At 38.5% G+C, this 19,756-nt stretch overlaps 1 protein-coding gene and 1 long non-coding RNA gene across 4 annotated transcripts in view; one reads left to right on the forward strand and one right to left on the reverse strand.

Moving 5' to 3' along the window:
- fstl4 (follistatin-like 4) overlaps positions 1-19,756 on the reverse strand; it is a 214,777-nt gene that overhangs the window by 184,332 nt on the left and 10,689 nt on the right. The window contains exons 2-3 of the mRNA XM_026182327.1: positions 16,122-16,281; positions 8,742-8,775 (exon numbers count right to left, since the gene is read on the reverse strand). Coding sequence (XP_026038112.1) covers positions 8,742-8,775; positions 16,122-16,271 — 184 coding nt within the window. The 5' untranslated portion in view covers positions 16,272-16,281. The remainder of the gene's footprint in view (positions 1-8,741; positions 8,776-16,121; positions 16,282-19,756) is intronic.
- Positions 1,053-8,718, forward strand: LOC113030674 (uncharacterized). Of its 3 annotated transcripts, none has more exons than XR_003273629.1 (3): positions 1,053-1,527; positions 2,022-3,801; positions 5,252-8,718. It is a non-coding gene; the product is annotated as an uncharacterized LOC113030674 (long non-coding RNA). The 3 variants fall into 3 exon arrangements; XR_003273628.1 differs by lacking the exon at positions 5,252-8,718 and having other exon boundaries at positions 2,022-3,523; positions 3,620-4,127; XR_003273630.1 differs by lacking the exon at positions 5,252-8,718 and having other exon boundaries at positions 2,022-3,360; positions 3,455-4,127.

The following is a 19,756-nucleotide window of genomic DNA, read 5'->3' on the forward strand; positions in this document are numbered from 1 at the left end:
GAAAAGAACACAGAATAACATATTTCCCAGGCAGTGACATTTTGACCAGGGATGGTTTCTGCATCACCAACCAGTAAAAATGGAATTTACTGAGAATTTGTGTCTAAACTTTGTGAAATTCTTCACATACAAAAGCTTTGCACAAAAGCTAGTAACATCTGTGTTTCAGCTGTACAACTGGGCCAATTTGATTAATGCCACTGTCTGAACATGAGGTATGTAGACTCCAAACAAACAGGTTTGCAAGTGTAGGGGTATATGGATGGAAAAAGAGGGCCGAAGATTACATCAAATGATGTGAAGTAGACAAGGGGGGGCAGGTAGTAGTGTTGGGGGTGGGGGTAAACTTATATAATGAAAAATCAAAAATGAAAGAAACAACCTGTCAATAGTGAAAAGAAGGCAATCCCAAGGAGCTCTGTTGATCATCATCCAAAGAAAAGGAGAGCAAAAAAAGAAAATTAAATGTAATTGCCTGATTTCGACAGCTGATCTAGTTTAGCAAACAGAAGTGCAGAAGATAATTAGTCTCAAGAGGAAAATCAGCACACCCTGTGCAGAAAAAAGCCACAATATGTCTGCTGACTTCTTTGAGTTTTTTACTGCTTCCTCAGGTGACTATTTTATGACTTTTTACACCTCGAAAATTATGTTCCCGCACAACTAAACTGAAAAATGCAATTTTACTAAATGTTAAATTGCATTGCATTTTCCCCAAAACTAAGCTGATAATGTAGTTTATTTGTTTGGCTTTTTATTCCTTGCTTGAAATTCTGCTGTCCATACATCCATAGTCTTAATAACTTGTGTAATTTAGTGTATTCCAGTACTAATCTGGACTAACTGAACAAACTTTCAGTGACAATTAAAATGAATGAGGATCACCCAAACACTCAATATTAACTTGCAGCTTTGTTAACCCAGCAATATCATAGCATTAACTTATCATTGTCCTTACTGCGCAGGTTCCTTGAATGCCTCCTATTTAGGGATTGGTACCGGTGTCCGGTGCCATTGTGGAACCGGTTCTGACATAAGCGGTAGTAACCAGACCGAAAAGCAGCGCACAATTCGGTGCTTCATTTCGGTGCTTTTTTCCCCTGAAAAATCTAGCCAATCACTTCCTTTCCAAGGATAGTAGGCGGGCCCAGGTACGTACGGGTTTTTTTTAGAGCAGAGCTAAAATGGCGAAGGCGAAGTGCTCGAGAGTGTGGCTGTACTTCACAGCAAAAGATATAAACTCAGCAGCCTGCAACAAGTGCTTAAAGGTAATAATGTGCAAAGGAGGTAACATCTCAAATCTAATGAAACACATGGCGTCGCATAGCGTTTTTTTAAAAGCCGAGAAATGCCCCGAATTTGATAACTTGCAGCAAGACATCACACCGAGCACATCTACTGCGGGTTTTGTGCCTGTTCTCTGAGTTAGTAACATCCAAGAACCCGAAGAGGAGAGTCTGGCCCCTAGCCCTGCCAGTGTAGCAGAAATGATAACTGATGATGGCAGCAGCGCCTGTTCTTCTCTGGGTGAGTATCTTAGCCTCATAGTTACATGTGGCTGTCTTCTTGTTTGATGGCAGATACTCCCTTCACCCTGGCCAAAAAGGCTAAAATGACGAAAGAAAAAGTGGACAAAATTCATAGGGCAGTGACAAAATTTATAGTCAAAGATCTCCATCCATTTTCAACGGTGGAGTCACCATCATTCAGGTGAAAAATGATGTATTACTCTGACATAAAAAATAGACTTTATAATACTGTAAAGGTTAATATGTTCATAGCTGCTTAGCTTTGTAAGTCTTCTCTAAATATTATAAGTAAACTATATTTGAATAAAAAGGTGAGCTATATGTTTTTATTTTTTATCTGGAAGAAAAAAAATTAACGAAAATTCAAATGCATTTTCTGTTTATTCTGGGAGCTGGTTTATATGTTTTATTTATTTTATCTGAAAAAAAGAATTAAATTTCAAGTCAAAAAGACTTTCTTTTTATAAATTTGTTTTTGTTTTTTTAATTCAGGGAGATGTCCTCTCCCCTTAATCCAAGGTATCAGCCCCCATCCAGGAATGATCAATCCAACACACTTATACCTGCTTGGTATTGCGTGGAGAAAAGCAACCTCATCCAGAATTTGGCACAGGTTAACAAGGTCGCTATCACCTGTGATGGATGGAGCAGTATTGCTCAGGACCATTTCCTCACAGTGACTGTTCACTACATCTACAAAGGCAAAATGAAGCAGAATGTGCTTAGCACTGAAGCAGTTTATGAGTCACAAACTGGTCCAGTTGTCGCTAAAGAAATATCAAGCGTTGTGGAGCAATTTCACTTGGGAGGGAAAATAATTGCTGCCACTGTAGACAATGCCTGCAACATGGATGTTGCTTTGAAAAAAAATTGGACTTTTTAAAAGTGAGATGCTTTGCTCATGCCCTCAACCTGGCCGCACAAAAGGTGTATGACATTCCTGCAGTTTCCACCTGGTGTGCCAAAATCCGTTCAGTTGTGGTGTGGCTCAAACGTTCATCCTTGAGCAAAACTGTGCTCAGAGAAAAGCAGCGAATCCTGAGTAAGTAGCGCATGAAGTTACATATTAAGAAGTATTGTTATTCATATTACCTTTGTTATAGTAATTTAAAATATGTTTGTGTCTATCTGTGCTTTAGATTTGCCAGAACATAATGTAATTCTTGACGTTAAGACGCGCTGGAATTCTCTTTTCCTAATGGTGGAGAGATTTATGGAGCAGTTTGATGCAATCCAGGCAGCTGCTCTGGATCAACAGCTGAGGAAGCCTATTGAGAAGGACAAGTAAGTGAATGACATGAGCATCACTTGCAAGAGCTAAATTACGTCAGTTACCTTTAACATTGTGAATATTTTTCAACAGGCTAGAAAGGTTCACGCACACTGATTTAATCAAGGCAGAGGAGTTTATTAAGTGCATGCAAGTCCTGTACACGTCAACCATGTGTGTCTCAAGTGACAAGTCACCCACATGCAGCCAAATCATCCCCATCCTGGCCAAGCTGGAGGCACATTTCAGACGATGTGATGAAGACAGTGTTTTCACCTCTTCAATAAAAGAAATTCTGGGGTAGTCTGCAGAAAAGATATCATATACTGTATTTGCAGACAACGTCAATGCGCATGAAAAATAGGGTTACCTTTTTTCATTATCAGCTCCTATGTTATATCTTGTTTTACTTAAAGGATGAAAACCTTCAGAAATTTCTGAAGGAGGCCACGATGATGGACCCATGTTTTAAAGGCAGGCTAAGGTGGTGAGGCAGCTACTGACATCTGGGACAGGTTGGAGAAGGCAGCAGTTGCAAATGCCACAGCAGCAGTTGCGCAGGTATTTTCATTGTGTGTGTACAATCTTGTCCTTCTGCATCATGATGTAGTTTCTATGTTGAAGGAATGCTCTTTTACTATCTGTGTGTCCATAGCCTCCCACTGAGGACCCCAAAGCACACAGCGAGGTGGATGATGCTGACATGGACAAACCAGAAAAATATGTAATTTCAGATTTTTTTCTAACACAACCACTACATTCTAAAAGTGATCTTTATTTATTTTGCAAACCTCACACATCTGTTTTTGTTGTTTTTCAGCTAAGTAAAGTCCAGAAGTCACCCTTAGAAAAGCTGTTTGAGGATGAAGACAGAGCTTCAACAGGCTGCTTCTCAAGCGGGTAGAGTCCCCTCAGTCACAGAGCAGGTACAGAAGGAGTTTCAAATATACAAAAGACTGCCAGGAATTACCTCTGGACAAGACCCTGTGGCCTGGTAGTGGGGTAAGAGGGATACACTCCCCAATTTATCTGCCCTATCAGAAAAATACTTGTGTCCCAGCCTCATCAACGCCTTCTGAAAGAGTTTTCTCTTGTGCTGGGCATGCCATCAGCCAAGCGCGATGCCGTATAGCTCCATAAAAGGCTAATATGATTATCTTCTTGCAAAACAAACTGCTAAACATCACAGGTTTCATGACAAAGTTTGTGTTTTCAATTGTTTAAGCACTGGTTCCAACCAAAGATGTTATGTTTTATTGACAGAAAAGGCTAACTTTGTTATAATTTTGCTTAAAATAAATTACTGGGAAAAATAAAAACACAAGAGGTTTTTCCACGAAGTTTGTGTTTTTTATTCTTTAAGCACCGGCTCGAGCACCGTTTAAGCACCGGCACCATTTCAAAAGTACCGTTTTGGCACCGGTATCGGATAAAACCTAAACGATACCCATCCCTACTCCTATTGTCAGCTTATTTGAAGAATCTCTAACCTTGACAACATTGTGTTAGGTACAAAGACCAATTTATCCCTACTAACAATTAGTGAACTTTAGAGCGATTCTTAAGAATTTGGCATGTTTTTTTTTTCTTTGCAGGGTGGGAGAGAAACAGAGTGAGATACAGAAAGGAAAGACCAGGAATTACTGAGCTACATTGAAAACAAATAAACAATCAATCTGATGGTGGTGGCCAGTGCTGACTGTGTTGGGCCTCGACAATAAATCAATTTAAAGTAAACACCGCCCCTAGTCACTAAGTATAATCTGCTCTGGCGGACATTAATTTACCAATTCTTTATCATCAAGCAAAGGGTTTTGCTAACTACTGTAGCTACTGTGAGCTAACTACCTAGCTAGTATGAGTCATGGATAGGGTCACTTTAGTCAGACCAGTAGTGACAAGCCAGTAATGTTTTGTTAAGGTTACCACAACATCTTAAAACAGATATAATAAAAGTTTACAGTATTTACAGTATCAGGTAGGTTTATACACAGAGGGTTGACAACCTGTGTCATTGTGAAAAGTTGGTATAACAAATTAAGTGTCTGGATGTTAATGTATTCAGCTAAATAACTGGTTATCTTGCAAACAAACTGAAGAAGAATTAGAATGTATCAGAAGACAACAATTTTGTCCTACAAGGGAGTATTCCTACTACAATGAGCCAAAAAGTAAAAACTGACCAACCAGAAAAGAGCTAAAATCTAATCTCCTGCCCACAAAAACTCCAATTAAGCAACATAGGCCTAATTTACAAAGATGGGCAAACTAACACGAGGCCATAAATGCAGAAATCTGCTAATGCATTTAAAGTTTTCCGGTAATCTACTAACAGTGCACTAATTTATAAACAAAACCCAGCAGTTGATTTCAGTAACGACCAATGCAATCTAACAAGAGCACTACAAAAAAAATAAAAAAAATAAACATTACCCTCTGTTTGTGCTTTTAGAACAACCTGAGGCAGCCAAAGGAGAAATTTTTATAAAGAGGCAAACTAAGAAGAGGCTGAGGACTGTGTGGGGTCTGAGAGTCAGTGTCTGCATAAATATAACACCTCATTATGGATCCAGAGAAGGTATGATAGGTAGGTGACAAAATATTACAAACTAAGTCTTTATGTGACATCTGAACTGTGCAGAAGAAGAAAATACACATTATTCACCTTCAAAGGCTGACCCATATGAATATTAGTGAAGTTACTGTTACTGTGCCTCGTGTGTAAATCTACTCAGTATTCTTGATTTTTTTTTTTCCTGCATTCCATGTGATGTTGAAGGGATTCATTAAAGTTTATTGCACATTGCAACATTCAGATAAAAATCTAACCCACTTCTTATGAGTACCATTAGTTGCTGTATTTTGACATTTCAATATGGTATGTAACAGATCCAATACCTCTGAGAAGTGAAAATGAACATGAATGGTATTCTTTCCGCATGCAAGACTGTGGAAGATATGCAGACTTTTACCATTGTTTAATGAGCTCTGTGTAGAAATGTGACTAAAACACAGCAAAGCCACCAGCTTGTTGTAGGAAAACATAACTTGGCTGGATGTAATACCCAGCGCAAGGCACGTCTTTCTCTTGCTAATTCCGACTCCGCTCAGTTAAAGTGAGTTCTGCTCTGTTTCATCAAAATACCAGTATTCCAGAGGACCAGAAATATACCCAGGGCTTGGACTGAGCTAAAATTTTCACATCATGCTCATAGATTTGAGCAATCCATCCCCAACAGTGACAACACCTTTCCCTGCATTCTAACTAAATTTACACTTGCAGCAGCAACTATCATCAGGTGCAAAATAAAACATCTTTTTTTTCAGCTTTGAATGAATGATGCAAGTAAATTACCTACTGCAAGCCTTAGTAAATCATGCTTGTATGATTTTTTTAAATACTTTCCTCCCAAAATTTGACACTGTGTTAGGGACACTCCTACAAATACATATGCAATATTGCCTGTAGCAAAAACATCTGTTCATCCCTTTCATTCAGAAAACTGGCACCGATGTTTCGTACATCATGACTGACTGACTGTCTTTAAGCTTGCCTCTTGCACTCATACTAATTCAAAACCTAGTAGCAGTTCTAGGATGTGGCCAATCCAGAAAAGAAAATGCATACATTTGCATAATGTCTTCATCAGATCAATGAGCACAACTAACACTCTACTACAAATGTTCCAATTGACTCTCGGCACTATTTAATTCAATCACATATGTCAAAAACAGGCCCCTAATCCCTCCAACTCTATTTTTATTTTGATAAGTCACATAAAAGTGAATATAACTGAATGTACAAATGTACAAGAGCAAATACATGCAATGCAATCCTAATTATTTGTATGTTTTTCATTTAGAAGCATTAAAAAGTGACCTTGTTGAGGAGTAAATATTTAATTTATTTGATTCAGGAGAGAGAGAGACCGCAGTCAACCACTGGGCACTGGTAACAAATTATCACAATCTTCAATCAATTACTTTCATCCTCCGGTGCTCCCATCAATTTCCTGCCACTGCATACCAAATACGTTTTCTGCCAATATGGGTTTATATGTGCCCTGCAACCAACTGTCCAGGGTACACCCCACTGTTTACCCTATGACTGCTGGGATAGGCTCCACCGCCCCTTGGACCCTGAACTGGATAAGCAGTTAAGGAAATGGATGGACGTATGGATGGGTTTATACACTATTCTGCACATTCATTCAATTAACGCTAAACTTCTAAAGCTTGAAATATGTTTAACTTTGTCTAGAACCACCTTACTGTTTGTTTTTTAATGAGCCATCAGCGTGGGCCTCTGCTTTTCAATATGTGCTTTCTATATGTCAACATGAACATCTGTGATGAGAGGTACAGCATATGGAATCGCCTGTCATTTTTAGCCACATAATATAGTGTTCAAGGGGAAAAAAAAGAAATCAGCTAATAAACATCTTTGGTGGAAGATAAATACGAAGAAAATCCTCTGGGTCACGTTTAGGTTGAATAGAAGCAGGCACAGATAACTGAGACAGCAACCAGACTGCATATCATAATGGGCCTAATGCTTACAGATGAAGTCGCTTGTCAGATAGGAAGCAGTCAGCCAGGAAATATTGCCTTTACAGTAACTTCCATACAAACTGCTCAATCTCACTGCCATGACTCCAATAGCACAGAATATCATGTGTGAATGCTTGGGCCATTTGTATCACACACACACGCATGCACGCACGCACGCACGCACACACACAAAAAGACTTCATCTTCATGAGCATTGCAGCTACGTGTCAAACAACACCTTTCACAACAACTCAGCCAGCAACTCAAATGGACTGAGTAAACAGAGAGTAAAGCACTGAAAAAAGGCAATGTAAAATAAACACTGCAGACTGCCAGAAAATAAATCTGAGGTCTCTGCAACAACTTGTTCACTACCTGTACCGAGGGATGAAACTATCTCGTGGCACTCTTTAATCATCAGTAGCATTGCAAACATAAAAATGTATTGATTGTGTTTAATTAGTTTGATAGAACAGCTGTGCAGAACTAGTCCACTGGTTAAAAAACAAAAACTGCTGCCGGGTAAACGCGAAGGGTTACTTAAAGACAAGCTTCACTAATCACAAACATACAGGCTGATAACTAGTACTATCAAATATTGATTTAGGATCAAAATAATGGTTTTGGCAGATTAACAGATTAGCCAGACCTGATGCCCATGAAAAAATCTCAACCGTACTTCTACTAAAACTCAACAGCCAAGCTTACAGGGAAGGTCAAAAATGTAAATGATCTTTGTATGGCTAACTGAGCAATTACTTCATTGTAAAGCAGCACACAAGTCACAAAACATTACTTACTCATTTCTGACAGGAGAATAAAGTGGGTTGGCAGCCATAATTATTAACCTGACAACTATATTTTTTAGCTTACTGACAGGGTGTCATTTTGAATGAGTGACTTCAGGTGCTTCTACTTTCTATTTGTTAGAGTTCACGAAGGAAGGCAATACACAGTGCAGTCAAGTTTATTATTATGATTATTAAAAGTCTTCCTTTATTTGAACTATGCTTTTCTTTCCCCAAATTCTGTAAGCTAATGCTTGTCAGGCCCTCAGCTAGTTGCTAAATAATCTCTTGATAAACACAACAACTGAAACGCTTTCAAAAATGCAAATCTGCCATGCTTTCAAACACTTCAGTATAGTACAGTGGAGCAATATATGTCACAGTTACATCATTATCATAGCTTTGCCCAAAACTGACTGCATGGTTCATTTTATGGGAGGCATTTAGATTTGAATTACTTTCCAGCAGCATTTCCTAGTAATCAGAAAACTAAAGTGTATGTCAGAATAACAGAAGAAGAAGAAAAAAAAGATTTTGTAATGGAGCACAACATGGCATATTTTGAAAAATGCTGTTTGGTTTGAACACAGTAAGTGTACTCACATTGATCGATGTTCCCGTCTGCTTTCCCCTTCTCCTGCAAACAGAGAACACACACAAAACTGGTTATTACAGGCTTGGAGGAGTGAGACAAAAACAGCCCTTTCTGCAGCTTTTTGCAGACCATTCGTTACCATGCCTTCTTTTCTTTTCTAGGCTAAGTGAAAGATGAGGGCAGAAAACAAAGGTGAACAGATGGAAAGAGAATGAAAGGAGAGTCAGAGTGGGAATGAGAGAAAATGCTTGAAAGATGACAACAGAAAGACGAGAGGACTTTCACTAAACTGGGTACCAGAGTCAATTTAATCACCCTAATTGGAAACAGACTTGCCAGCAGGCTGGTAGAAGGCAGGTGTCACCATATTGTAGTGGAATGTTTATCCGGATGTTGAACAGTCGATACCAGCAGGATAAACTGTGATTTATTTCCCAGTTCTATCAGTGAATCTGATATTTAGATGCACTTTTAAGTTAGTCTCATCACCTTCATTCATGGCATTCCAAATATGCTAAACTAGCGTTTGGATGATGAAATTAGGAGCAATTATGTTCAGCTTTGAGGTACATAAAAATCAAATTTCAAAGTTAAGCAAACCAGGTGCTGAACATGTTGGAGGAGAGGAAAATTATCCTGTAGCATAACTGAGCAATGGCAGTGGTAGAAAAGAACATCTGTGACAATATTACGGCCTAATATTTAAACGGATGTCAAAAGCAATGAAAGCATTAGGTGCCATGCAACACAAATGAGAACAGAAATATGTAAAAGTAAAAAGAAAAGCGGGTAACCATGAATTAATGATGGCATAAATGGAAACCATTTGGCGTGTGAAATGGTCGAGCTCAAAAACATCATACTTTTTTTCAAATTTTGCTTTTAGATGCAATCGAGCTGACCCGTACGTGCAAACTATGGGCGTGCTTTTAGTTGTCAGCATTATAGTGTGCGCTTCGTGCTTTTTAATAACCGATCGCTGGTGTTTACAGCGCAAGGTGCATGAATTGTACCTCGGCTCGAGATGCAATTTCACGTACGTGGGTAAAACAAAAAAAGATCGACACGCTGCTTTAAAAATAGAACGGAAACACGTCTTCCAATGCAAAAACCCCTTCTGAAGAAGCCAATACGAGGCAGCAATTGAATTGTTGTGACATTCTGCATTCTCGTCCCTCAGTGTGGATGTCACTGGTAATGAGGCTCAGTGATAAAACTTGCGTGCAACTGCGAGGCCTTCTTGGCTTCCCAGGAGACCGAGAGCCTCACGAGAAACGCAGCAGTTTTAGTAGCTCCTGTCATTGCCTCTGCCTCTGTCTCTACATCTCTATCCCTCTCTCTTCCCTCCCTCTGCCATCTGTCCATCTTAATTGCAGACGTGCTTCCTCATCATGGCAGGATAAAATTGAGTGTGCTCATCAGCACCGCCTTCCATCATCTCGAGTGCTGCTGTTTGATCAATTGATTAGAGAATCAAACCAAGCATAGAGGTGAAAGAAAGGCTACGTCTTTCTTTCTAAAAATACTGTCCGTTTGTTACAGTGGCTCACCGGGGTTCTTCTTGCTTGCCACCATATTTTATACATTCAGCTTCGGGGGAAATTAATTTAGTGATAATGACGTTTACTGTGATTTGATCGTGCAAAGTAAAAACCAAGTAAAAGCCATAAATAGTGAGTACTGCATGCTTTTAGTGGGTGGAGAAATGTAAATAACTACCACCAGAATTTCATTTGAGCAAATAGGGCAAACCCACTGGGTTTCAATTAGGGAGGATCTGATGCTTTTCTCTGCCATTTTTCCTTTGGTTATAGAGGCTGATTAGATGGCTGTATTTTTACTGGAAACTCCTGCAGATTATGTGATAAGACTATGAAAATGCCACAAGACACACACAATAGGGGAGACAGAGGATTCAACACATTTCAGCATCTCGAGCCTGAGGCTGTTTGCTTGACTTGCATTCCCTATGGCTTATAGCGCAGATGTCTCTGGCATTATATAAGATGTACTATAAATAATATTTTCATATATAAGACAATATTAGAGTATGGGATTATTAAGAGTATTCCACGTAGAGTCTTGCATTAGCAGTTCTTTGCTGTCATATGCTTCCAGGTCAGTTTATAGATACTTTTGAGACAACATTCCCCTAAAAATGTTTCATTAGGCTAGTCCCATGTAACTTGATAAAGTTCATAAAAGTGACGCATTGTGCTGTTATGAAGGAAAGGATTCTGTAACACGTTCGCAGCATCCTCTAAAATGTTTACTGCAGAAAAACCAGGGAAGAAACTCAGCCAAATAACCAAGAAAAGCAGTTTTCACAGGTGATGAACTCAAACAGTTAGTTAAATAAATGCTAGCCATTGGAGAAAATAATTTCAACCAATTCCAAGTGCCCGAAAGAAAAGAGTCAGAGTATGCAACTGCCACACAAATTATTTTCTAAGTATCATTTTTCTGGAGAAAAGAGTTACAGTAATGATGGCTGTATGATAAACACCACTGTTACAATCTGAAGAGGGTGGAGGAGGATTTAATATCTCTACCTCCAAGCAGCAAGTCATATCCATGGAAAAGAGAGCACGCAAGCTGCATTGATGTGAGAGAAAATATAAGCTCAAGTACTTCTTAGCTTATATTGTAACCTACCATAGGAATAAAAAGCAGGGGGTATTATTCTAACAACAAATGCTGTATGTGTGCAGAAAGACTGATTAAGTTTATTTCTTTATGTTACACAACTCCTTTGTTCACAAAGGCCAGAAACTTTTACTGTGAGACAGATTTCTTCATTAAGAAAACAAAACAAAACTAGCACTAGTTTACTTAGAAAAAGAATAATAACACCGGTCACTTTCACAATTACACAGTCTTTTCTCCACAAACTGCTTTCCAGCGATGTAAAAGAACGTTTAATATGCTTTTAACAGCAGCTCTCTGCTACACAGAAATAAGCTCATTTAAACTTGGAGGACATTCTTCTTGTTAAAAGGCATTTTTCCCTTCCTATTGTCGCCAAAGTGCTTACTCATAGGGTCATCTGATTATTGGTGTTTCTCTGCTTTCTCTGTATTATTCTCTTTACAGTATAATTCACCAAGAGGAAACCGATGTTGTGATTTGGACGTGAATAAATACAATTGAATTCAATTTACATTACAGTAAATAGGGGGCGTGTTGAGTCTCTGACAAACATGAATAAATAAAGCATCACCTGGCTGGATTTTTATCTGTGCAATAGCTTTTCGTACTAAATGAGCAGTCACGACACTGTGAGCAGACTGAAAATAAAAACTGTGCTTCTAATATTATGGTATTGGTATCACAGTTGGCTTCATATTTGCATTTCTCAGTACTTTTTGTTGCAAAGTTTAAATGTACAAACTGAATAAGAAGGATTTTGCCTGTGCAAACACATCTCCGAATGCAACATGCTTCCACCTTGGATGCCATTTAAACACCCACACGAAACAAGAACCTGACACTGCCGCCACAGAAACTGACATTTTGTGGGAATGCAATTTGAACAACAGGGCAATTCAAGCCAAGCAGTGCCCGTTATGAAGTCTACTTGAATATGCTTTCTCCTCAATCTCTTAAATGTGTTGCTATCCAGGCATCTTTCACGAATGCGCCCACTTTCATTCTATACATCTCTCTCAAACTCCTAATTTTAAACAACAACAAAACTTTTTGCTGGAATGTGATTATTGAAGACCAGCTCAGCATCGTGGTTTCAATATACAGAGACAGAGATAGTTTGATGAGAAGACATTTCGATGATACTGCCTGAGGACACAAAGAGAACCAGGAGAGGAGCAGGAAAGGAGAGCTGAATCGCTGTCTGTTCTCCTACAAGAGTTCATCTATCCACATTCAATAGATGATCCCTGATGTTTGTTGCTTGGAAAGAAGAGACTTGTCTTATCTAACAGCAATTCATCAGTGCAGCAACAAGCCACTTAACGGGCTTAATGAAGTGCAGCCAAAGGAAAAAGGAAAAAAAGAATCAGACTCTGGCAATACACGTTATGAAGCGGTGATACGTTCACAGGTATAACTTTGATTATTTTCAAATGGAAAAAAAAGCCTGACAAATTCCAACATGTCTCAGTATCAGATGGAGATGGAGCAGCTTTATGTTCCAGCAATACTCACTGGCAAGAACAACTCTCTCAACCCTTCCATTTATTACAATTTCCCCAAGCTTCAAGTAGCAATTATAAACAACTGCTTTCCTAGAAGTTGGATTTTCTTTATATATCAAGAAAAACCCTATGGGGAGGACTCATTAATCAATATGCTAATCAAGGGTTGCTAATCAAGTCCTTATAGAAGGTGCACGAGAATAGGTGCAGTAATTGATTTTCCACTGCCATATACCACAATTTCTTTCACAAATAACCTCCAAACTAAAACCGATAAATCAATGCTGAAAACGCAACTGGTGCTGAGTGCATGTAACTAACACAAGTGATCTTTAAATGTAGCTGCTGATTTAGAGACTGAAACATAAATTTCTTGTGGTTTATCCTATTTGACTGTAGTATATGTAGGCTGATATATATTGAAACTAATTTTTACTGTACATATGTAACAAGTAATCACTTGTTCTCATGCTATGCTACGGCAGGCCAGGTAGGCTCCAACACAATCAATACCTAGATTGCACAGTTTTAGACCTAAAATATTTTAATAGTTGCAAGCATTTGCTTTTTTTTTTATCCAATTATTTGCAGCTGCACACTTCAATTGAAGAAACTGGAAACAACCTCAAAAAGCTGAAGCTGGAATTATGCTTTTTGATGGACTTCCAAGTTAGACATCTGTCTTAAAGAAGGCAGACACATTCAAACTGACTGATGTTCTTTACCAGATGGTTGTGCTGAGCTTCACGAGCTCATTCAGTATCCCCTACCACTGTAATTGTAGTAGAGAATACTATTATTGCTTCATATAAAGGCAAGCATTGCATATGTTGTGCCTGCCTGAAAGGTTTTCTTCAGCTTTGAGTACAAATTATGAGGAACCAGCCTGAGCAGAATGTGAGCTAACCCTCTGGGGACCGCAACAAAATAAAAAGTAAAGCTCTACGGGTTCAATTCATCATCAAAATGTAAATGAAAACTGGAAATTAAAACACAAAAAGAGAATCTGACATTGTGAGCAGAAGAGTATTTTTATTCTCTTTTTTTTTTTTGCTTTTTCCTGCAGCCTTTCTCCTGTTCATACAAAGCCTAACCTTCTTACTCCTAAACCTTAATCCAGTGAGCACGGTTCTCTTTTTCTGCGGTAGCTGTAAAATCACTTAACAGCTATGGTCTTTATACAGAGGCCAGTCCCAAACCAAATCATAACCGTCCTGTTAAGTGTTGCGCTTACAAAATTGCATGTTGGCGAGTGTTGTCTTTCAGTATGTAGTAACACAAGAATCCAGAACCAAGACTGATGTAGCCTCAGCCACACGGCAAAATAAAGGCAACATTCACCCACAAACAGCACATTTAAGTCTGTTTATAATAATAAATAACATATACAGTACATAATGTGCTTGCAAAGTCAGACTGTTCTATAGTACCTCACATCTGAGCCCCAATATGGACAAGTTAGACTAACATGTTCTTTGTTTTTTTTTAACCATTGTAGTGTTTGTCTGTCAGATCCTGACAGACAAATTCATTCTCCTCATTTAAACCATTGCAAATATAAGAAGCAGTGGGCAGCTGTTGTTCAGTACCTGGAGACCAACTCCAGTCAGTGCCTATCACTGGATTACATCTGGGCATAATGACAGGAGAGTTAACCAAGCATGTTTTGATGGCAGGGAAAAGTTCCCCAAGGAAACCTGCAGAAGCCTCAAGTTCCATATGCTTACACATTTGTGACAGCTAATATACTGTAAATGTCCCAAAGCTGCTATGACCCTGGCATGGACATGTCAGCATAGTCTTTTGGTTATTATGTAAGGATCCAGGAAGTTGACAATGAGTCAAAAATCAAAAGGCTTAATCTGAAGTTTTTAGTTTATATTATTTTGTTGAGCAGGTGCAAAGCAAACATACTTCTCCTTCTTTATTGCAAGTGTTACATTATTTTGGGGGCATTTGAGTTATGGTGAAAATCTGACACTGTTTATTCTTTCCCAGAGGCTTTGAGAATGCAGACTTGCATATTGTGAAATCATGGATTTCCATGATTCACCTCACGGTCAACTCTCAATTCTGGCACCAGTTGACAGCGTTTTAAGTTCCAGTTCTGGCCAGATAGATGGATTCTGTGCCTGGGAATTTGTTTTTTGCATCAAGTGATGTTGGGAGACAGAACCTCACGGCAAAATGGCATTCCACAACAGAGTGCCAACTTGGCATAGCCCGAAGTGAGTGAGACTTACAGACCAGGGGGTGTTCATCATTCATTTTGAAAAGAACCAGGATGTCTACAGGGCTGTGTGGTGGCCATCTGTCTGCCTGTGCATAGGTCTTTTTGACAACCTATTTGGGCTTCATGTTTATTATCTAAAAAACAAATCAATCGAAGGGATCATTCTTCCTGGCAGGAGACAGTTTTCTGAAGGGTGTCTATTTCCCTTTTTAACTCATGATTCTTTTGCAACCAGCCCTGATAGATACAACCAAGTGACCTCATTCAAGTGCTTGCCCATGGGTGTTAAAGCAATCATCTCCAATTTGTTGTAAATGGCTAGATGAACAATTGCTAGGTTTAAATATAAAGTGTAGACAGAAAATGGCAGGCAGGTGTAGGATGGTGGTTAGTGTACCACTAACTGTTATAGTAACTGTACAACAAAGAACAGATTCTCACAGTTTGGATGTCAACATTCCATTAATGGCTTTTATCGGTTGTTATCAGGCCTACATATTGTCAATAGCTTCCTCTACCTTTGAGTATACTCATTCATTTTAATCAATAAAAACCTGAAATCTAGATTATATAGATGTATAGCAGCAGTGTAGATAAGTACATATGAAATAAGGTCATCCATGGTCATCCTATGCACATGCATCAGTCCTTTATGCTCTTATACTTATCTGCAGAGTGATATGTATATAATGAGTTAACCGCATCAGCAAGTCATAGTGCAGGAGATAGAAAGTGACAATAAAATAAATGTTTTACAGGATTTAAAATCTGTTCAGATTTACAACAAACATGCTTTTTTTTTTATCATTCGACTGTGTGGCTCGCTTCATTTTTCTTTACAACCTTGATTTGATTTAAGGTTGATACGATTGATTTACTGTTCATCACTGCAAGTGTTTTTCTAGCTTGACAGACAGTGAAGGTAATGGCCTCAGTGGGACGCAGTACAGTACATTAGTGCATTGATGTGTATGTGCGTGCAGAATGCACGGGATATTTACCATGGCGCGAGGTTCCTGGGAGGAGGTACGTGACACGCTGACTGTATCCCCGCTGCTTCGCCTGCTGCTCTTGTGCCCTTCAGCGAGCCAGCACCCCGAGGTTCCCAGCAGAGCGGCCACAGCCACAGCCCAAACACCCATGCTGCCCATGAGTGTTTCTCTGTGTGAAAAGCAAAAGTACAATGCACACATAGTTCTTAGACTCTTTCTGTTGTTCTGCAAACTGCAGTTACAAGAAATAAGTGCAGCACAGTTTAATAGTTCTCTTAACAAGTGTCTGTATTTATCAGGAACGTGACAGTTGACATGTCTAGTATGCAGTTGAAAACTGTGAAAATGAGACATAACCTCTTTAACATGTTCTTTAATCAGCGTGAATAAATAAACAATGTCAAAACTGTGCTGTTTATTACGTAGCTTTGACTGCAAATCTTCACACCTTACCTGTGATTTTAATCTGTCATAATCCAATTTGTATGCAAATAATTTTTGATTACTTTATTTACTTGATAATATATCAGTTTGTTTGCCCCAGAGGAGATAAAGACACATGAGTTGAACTCACGGTACCAATTATGCAGCTTTCCTCTCTGTGCAAAAAGCACAAAGACAGAAAAAAAATATGTGAGCCCTAATTCTTACTTTTTATTTGAATAACTCTGTCTTTATTGAATGTTTATCTGATATTGCAGTGCTTCCAAAATGTTTACAGATGTCTGATAATAGATTTAGTACATGCAGAGACAAATACCTGAAATTATGTTAATGTATGCTCACAGACCAAGTGGAACAAGTATTATACTCGCCATGCACGCACACACATCACACAGCATAATGCTGCTATGTACACATCAAAGACCACACTGATGGGAATAATTATGTGTATTACAAAGTACATAAAAAATCTTTTGATGTCAACAAAGAGAAAACCCTCTGAAGTAAGAAATGGTGGAGTGGTGTGGGAGCTTAAAATAAAAATTCAGAAGATCGGTTTCACTGCTGTGACATGCGCACACTCACATACATACTGACAAATTCAAACATAACGGCCTCAAATGTCTTTCAAATAATGAGTAGTTCCTTTTGTTAATCATCTAAAAATGACAAAAATTTGAATTGAATAATTTAAACATTTAACTATGTTTGAAATTATGCCTCTTCTTTAGCCCTGATTGCAAAAGTAAGTGAACTAAAGAGCATTTCAGGTCAAATTAAATCACTCAGTATTCTACAGATGAGGGGAAAATATTATAGCAATTGGCTTAAAGTGAACCCCAGACTCAATAAACAACACTAATCTTCAACACAGTCACAATAGAATATAATGCAGGCTTTATAAAGACTTTCTGTCTGCTTTTTTATCTCATCAATGAGTATTTATTGCAAAGATATTGTACTGAGTTTATCTTGCACTGCACTGATGTTTTTAGTATTGTGCCAGCCTCCTGTAGCGTTTGCCCTGAGGGGAAATATTGACTTCTCATCGGATCTTATCAGCTGATGTGTGTCTTTATAGTTCCACTGTGCGACATGGCAGTTTGTTACGTGTGTAATTGTGCTTTTAGGTAATAGGTTTATTGTTTTTATTGTGGACTTATGCTTTAGAATATGGCTTTATTGTATGTTTTACTGCTGAACCAGCGTGAAAACAAATTTCCCTTAGGGGGCCATAAAGTTTGCAGTTGTACTGTAACAAGGGCACAAAAACCCATGATGCATCTCAAGCAGTACAATAGTTTATGGTGTCAAATGTCTGCAGTGATGCTTGACTTGAATGCAGAATTTTAGAAGAGAGTCGTGATTCACCTTGACCTGTTATGCCCTGGAGATGGTGGCTGAAAGTTTATCCAAGCTAACTTTTACTTTTTAAAGTAATAATTTTATGGCCATTTAATTTTTGCTTTCTTTTCTTTTTTTCTTTTTTTTACTATTTGCAAGCAGCAAAACAAAGTGTACACAAAACGGTTAATGTATTATATAATGAAACTGATAAGAGGGGTGTGCTATAAGTCGAGACTGATGGGTCTTTCTTTGCACCAATAAGAGTGACTTGTGTCTTTAAATAAGTTAATGAAAGGAAGGTTATGAGGAAAAAAATAACACACTGATAAAATGGGTCTGCAGAATTACAGGACCTGTAACATCAGATAATTAATCTTCCAGGGCTTGACATTGTCGCTATGGGTTATGCTTTTCACATTCATTTGGTCCCTTGATAATATAAAAATTGATTAATAGAGCTTTAAGGAAATATACTTGCAAAGTGCACTTTAAGTAACAGCATAGTTTATTCAAAAATAACTTATTCTGATGTATTGCAAAGATAGATATCATTTTTTTAAAAACAGACTGTAGACATGCAGTAAGAAAATGTAAAAATGAGAATTTACTGGGAATTACAGAATGCACAGCAAAAGGAAAGCAGGAACCAAAGCAAGAGTCCAACAGTGATGAGGCAAAATAAAAAGAATGTAAAAGAAGATTATGAAGACACCAAATACTCTCAGAACAACTGGGAGAACTCAAATAAGCTCAAAGAAGGAGAGTCAATTGACAACACAGTAACTGACATGGGAGACACATGAGGAGGTAATGGGAAACAGGTGGAAACAATCACTGAAACAAGACAGACAGGTAGTAAAACCGGCTAAGACACACAAGACATGTAACTACCAATATATAACAGCAAGAAGAAAACCTGCATAACTTCAATAAAACACTAAAACCACCAGCACATCATGATATATTTAATTTGCCGCATAACAACAATATGTTGTTTATTTCATTATCGCTTTCAATGGCTGGAGCTTGAAGAATTTATACATTGTGAAATATGTTGCAAATGTTGGGGTTTTGTGATTACTTTGCCGCAGTTTCTTATGTGACAGTTGAGTAAAGATACTCTGTTACTTTTCACTGCCTCATAGACACAAAATCACACAAGTCCTGTCAGTGTAAACAACTCATGAAGGGACCATCAACATTATTCAGCTAGCTAGCCGGGGGCTAATGGGCCCACATGGATGAGAGCTCACCCTTGTGAAATTAAACACCAAATGAGATCTGCCAGTCACTGTCTTAATGTGCTGCCTTTCCCCCTGGCATTGGCCCACACACAGCTACACACATTCATACATGAGCACACACGGGCACATACACACAAACGCAAACAGAGCCCCGGTCTCATGGACTGAATGGTCCATTTTGAAATTCATCAGGAGGGAGAAACTCTGTGCGGAAGCTATTATTTGACCAGAATATTAAAAAGCTTAGAGGAACACATTCTTTAGAGTCGCTGCAGCCTTTGGCAGCTTTGCACAGATCAGACTGGTTTACTGAGGGACTTGCAACAAAAACAGACCTAAGGTGCTGAAAGTTAAATGCATCTATTCACATCTCAGCTGTAGTGTTTCCCCATCTCATTGTTCCTGTTTCCTTTTGTGGATTTCCTAAACTTATGTGACAGAGGGATATTGTTTATAGCACAAAGAGTCTCGCAGACCTACCTGTTGCTGTGGTTTCTACAATTAAAACTGCTTTACTTTCTGGACATTTAATAATAATCTTTTTCATCACAGTCAAGATCAAGTCTACAAACAAGTGGCTCTTTTACTTTACTACTTGCTTTAGAAAGT

The sequence above is a fragment of the Astatotilapia calliptera genome, chromosome 10, assembly GCF_900246225.1.
Source record: "Astatotilapia calliptera chromosome 10, fAstCal1.2, whole genome shotgun sequence".
Classification (NCBI taxonomy): domain Eukaryota; kingdom Metazoa; phylum Chordata; class Actinopteri; order Cichliformes; family Cichlidae; genus Astatotilapia; species Astatotilapia calliptera.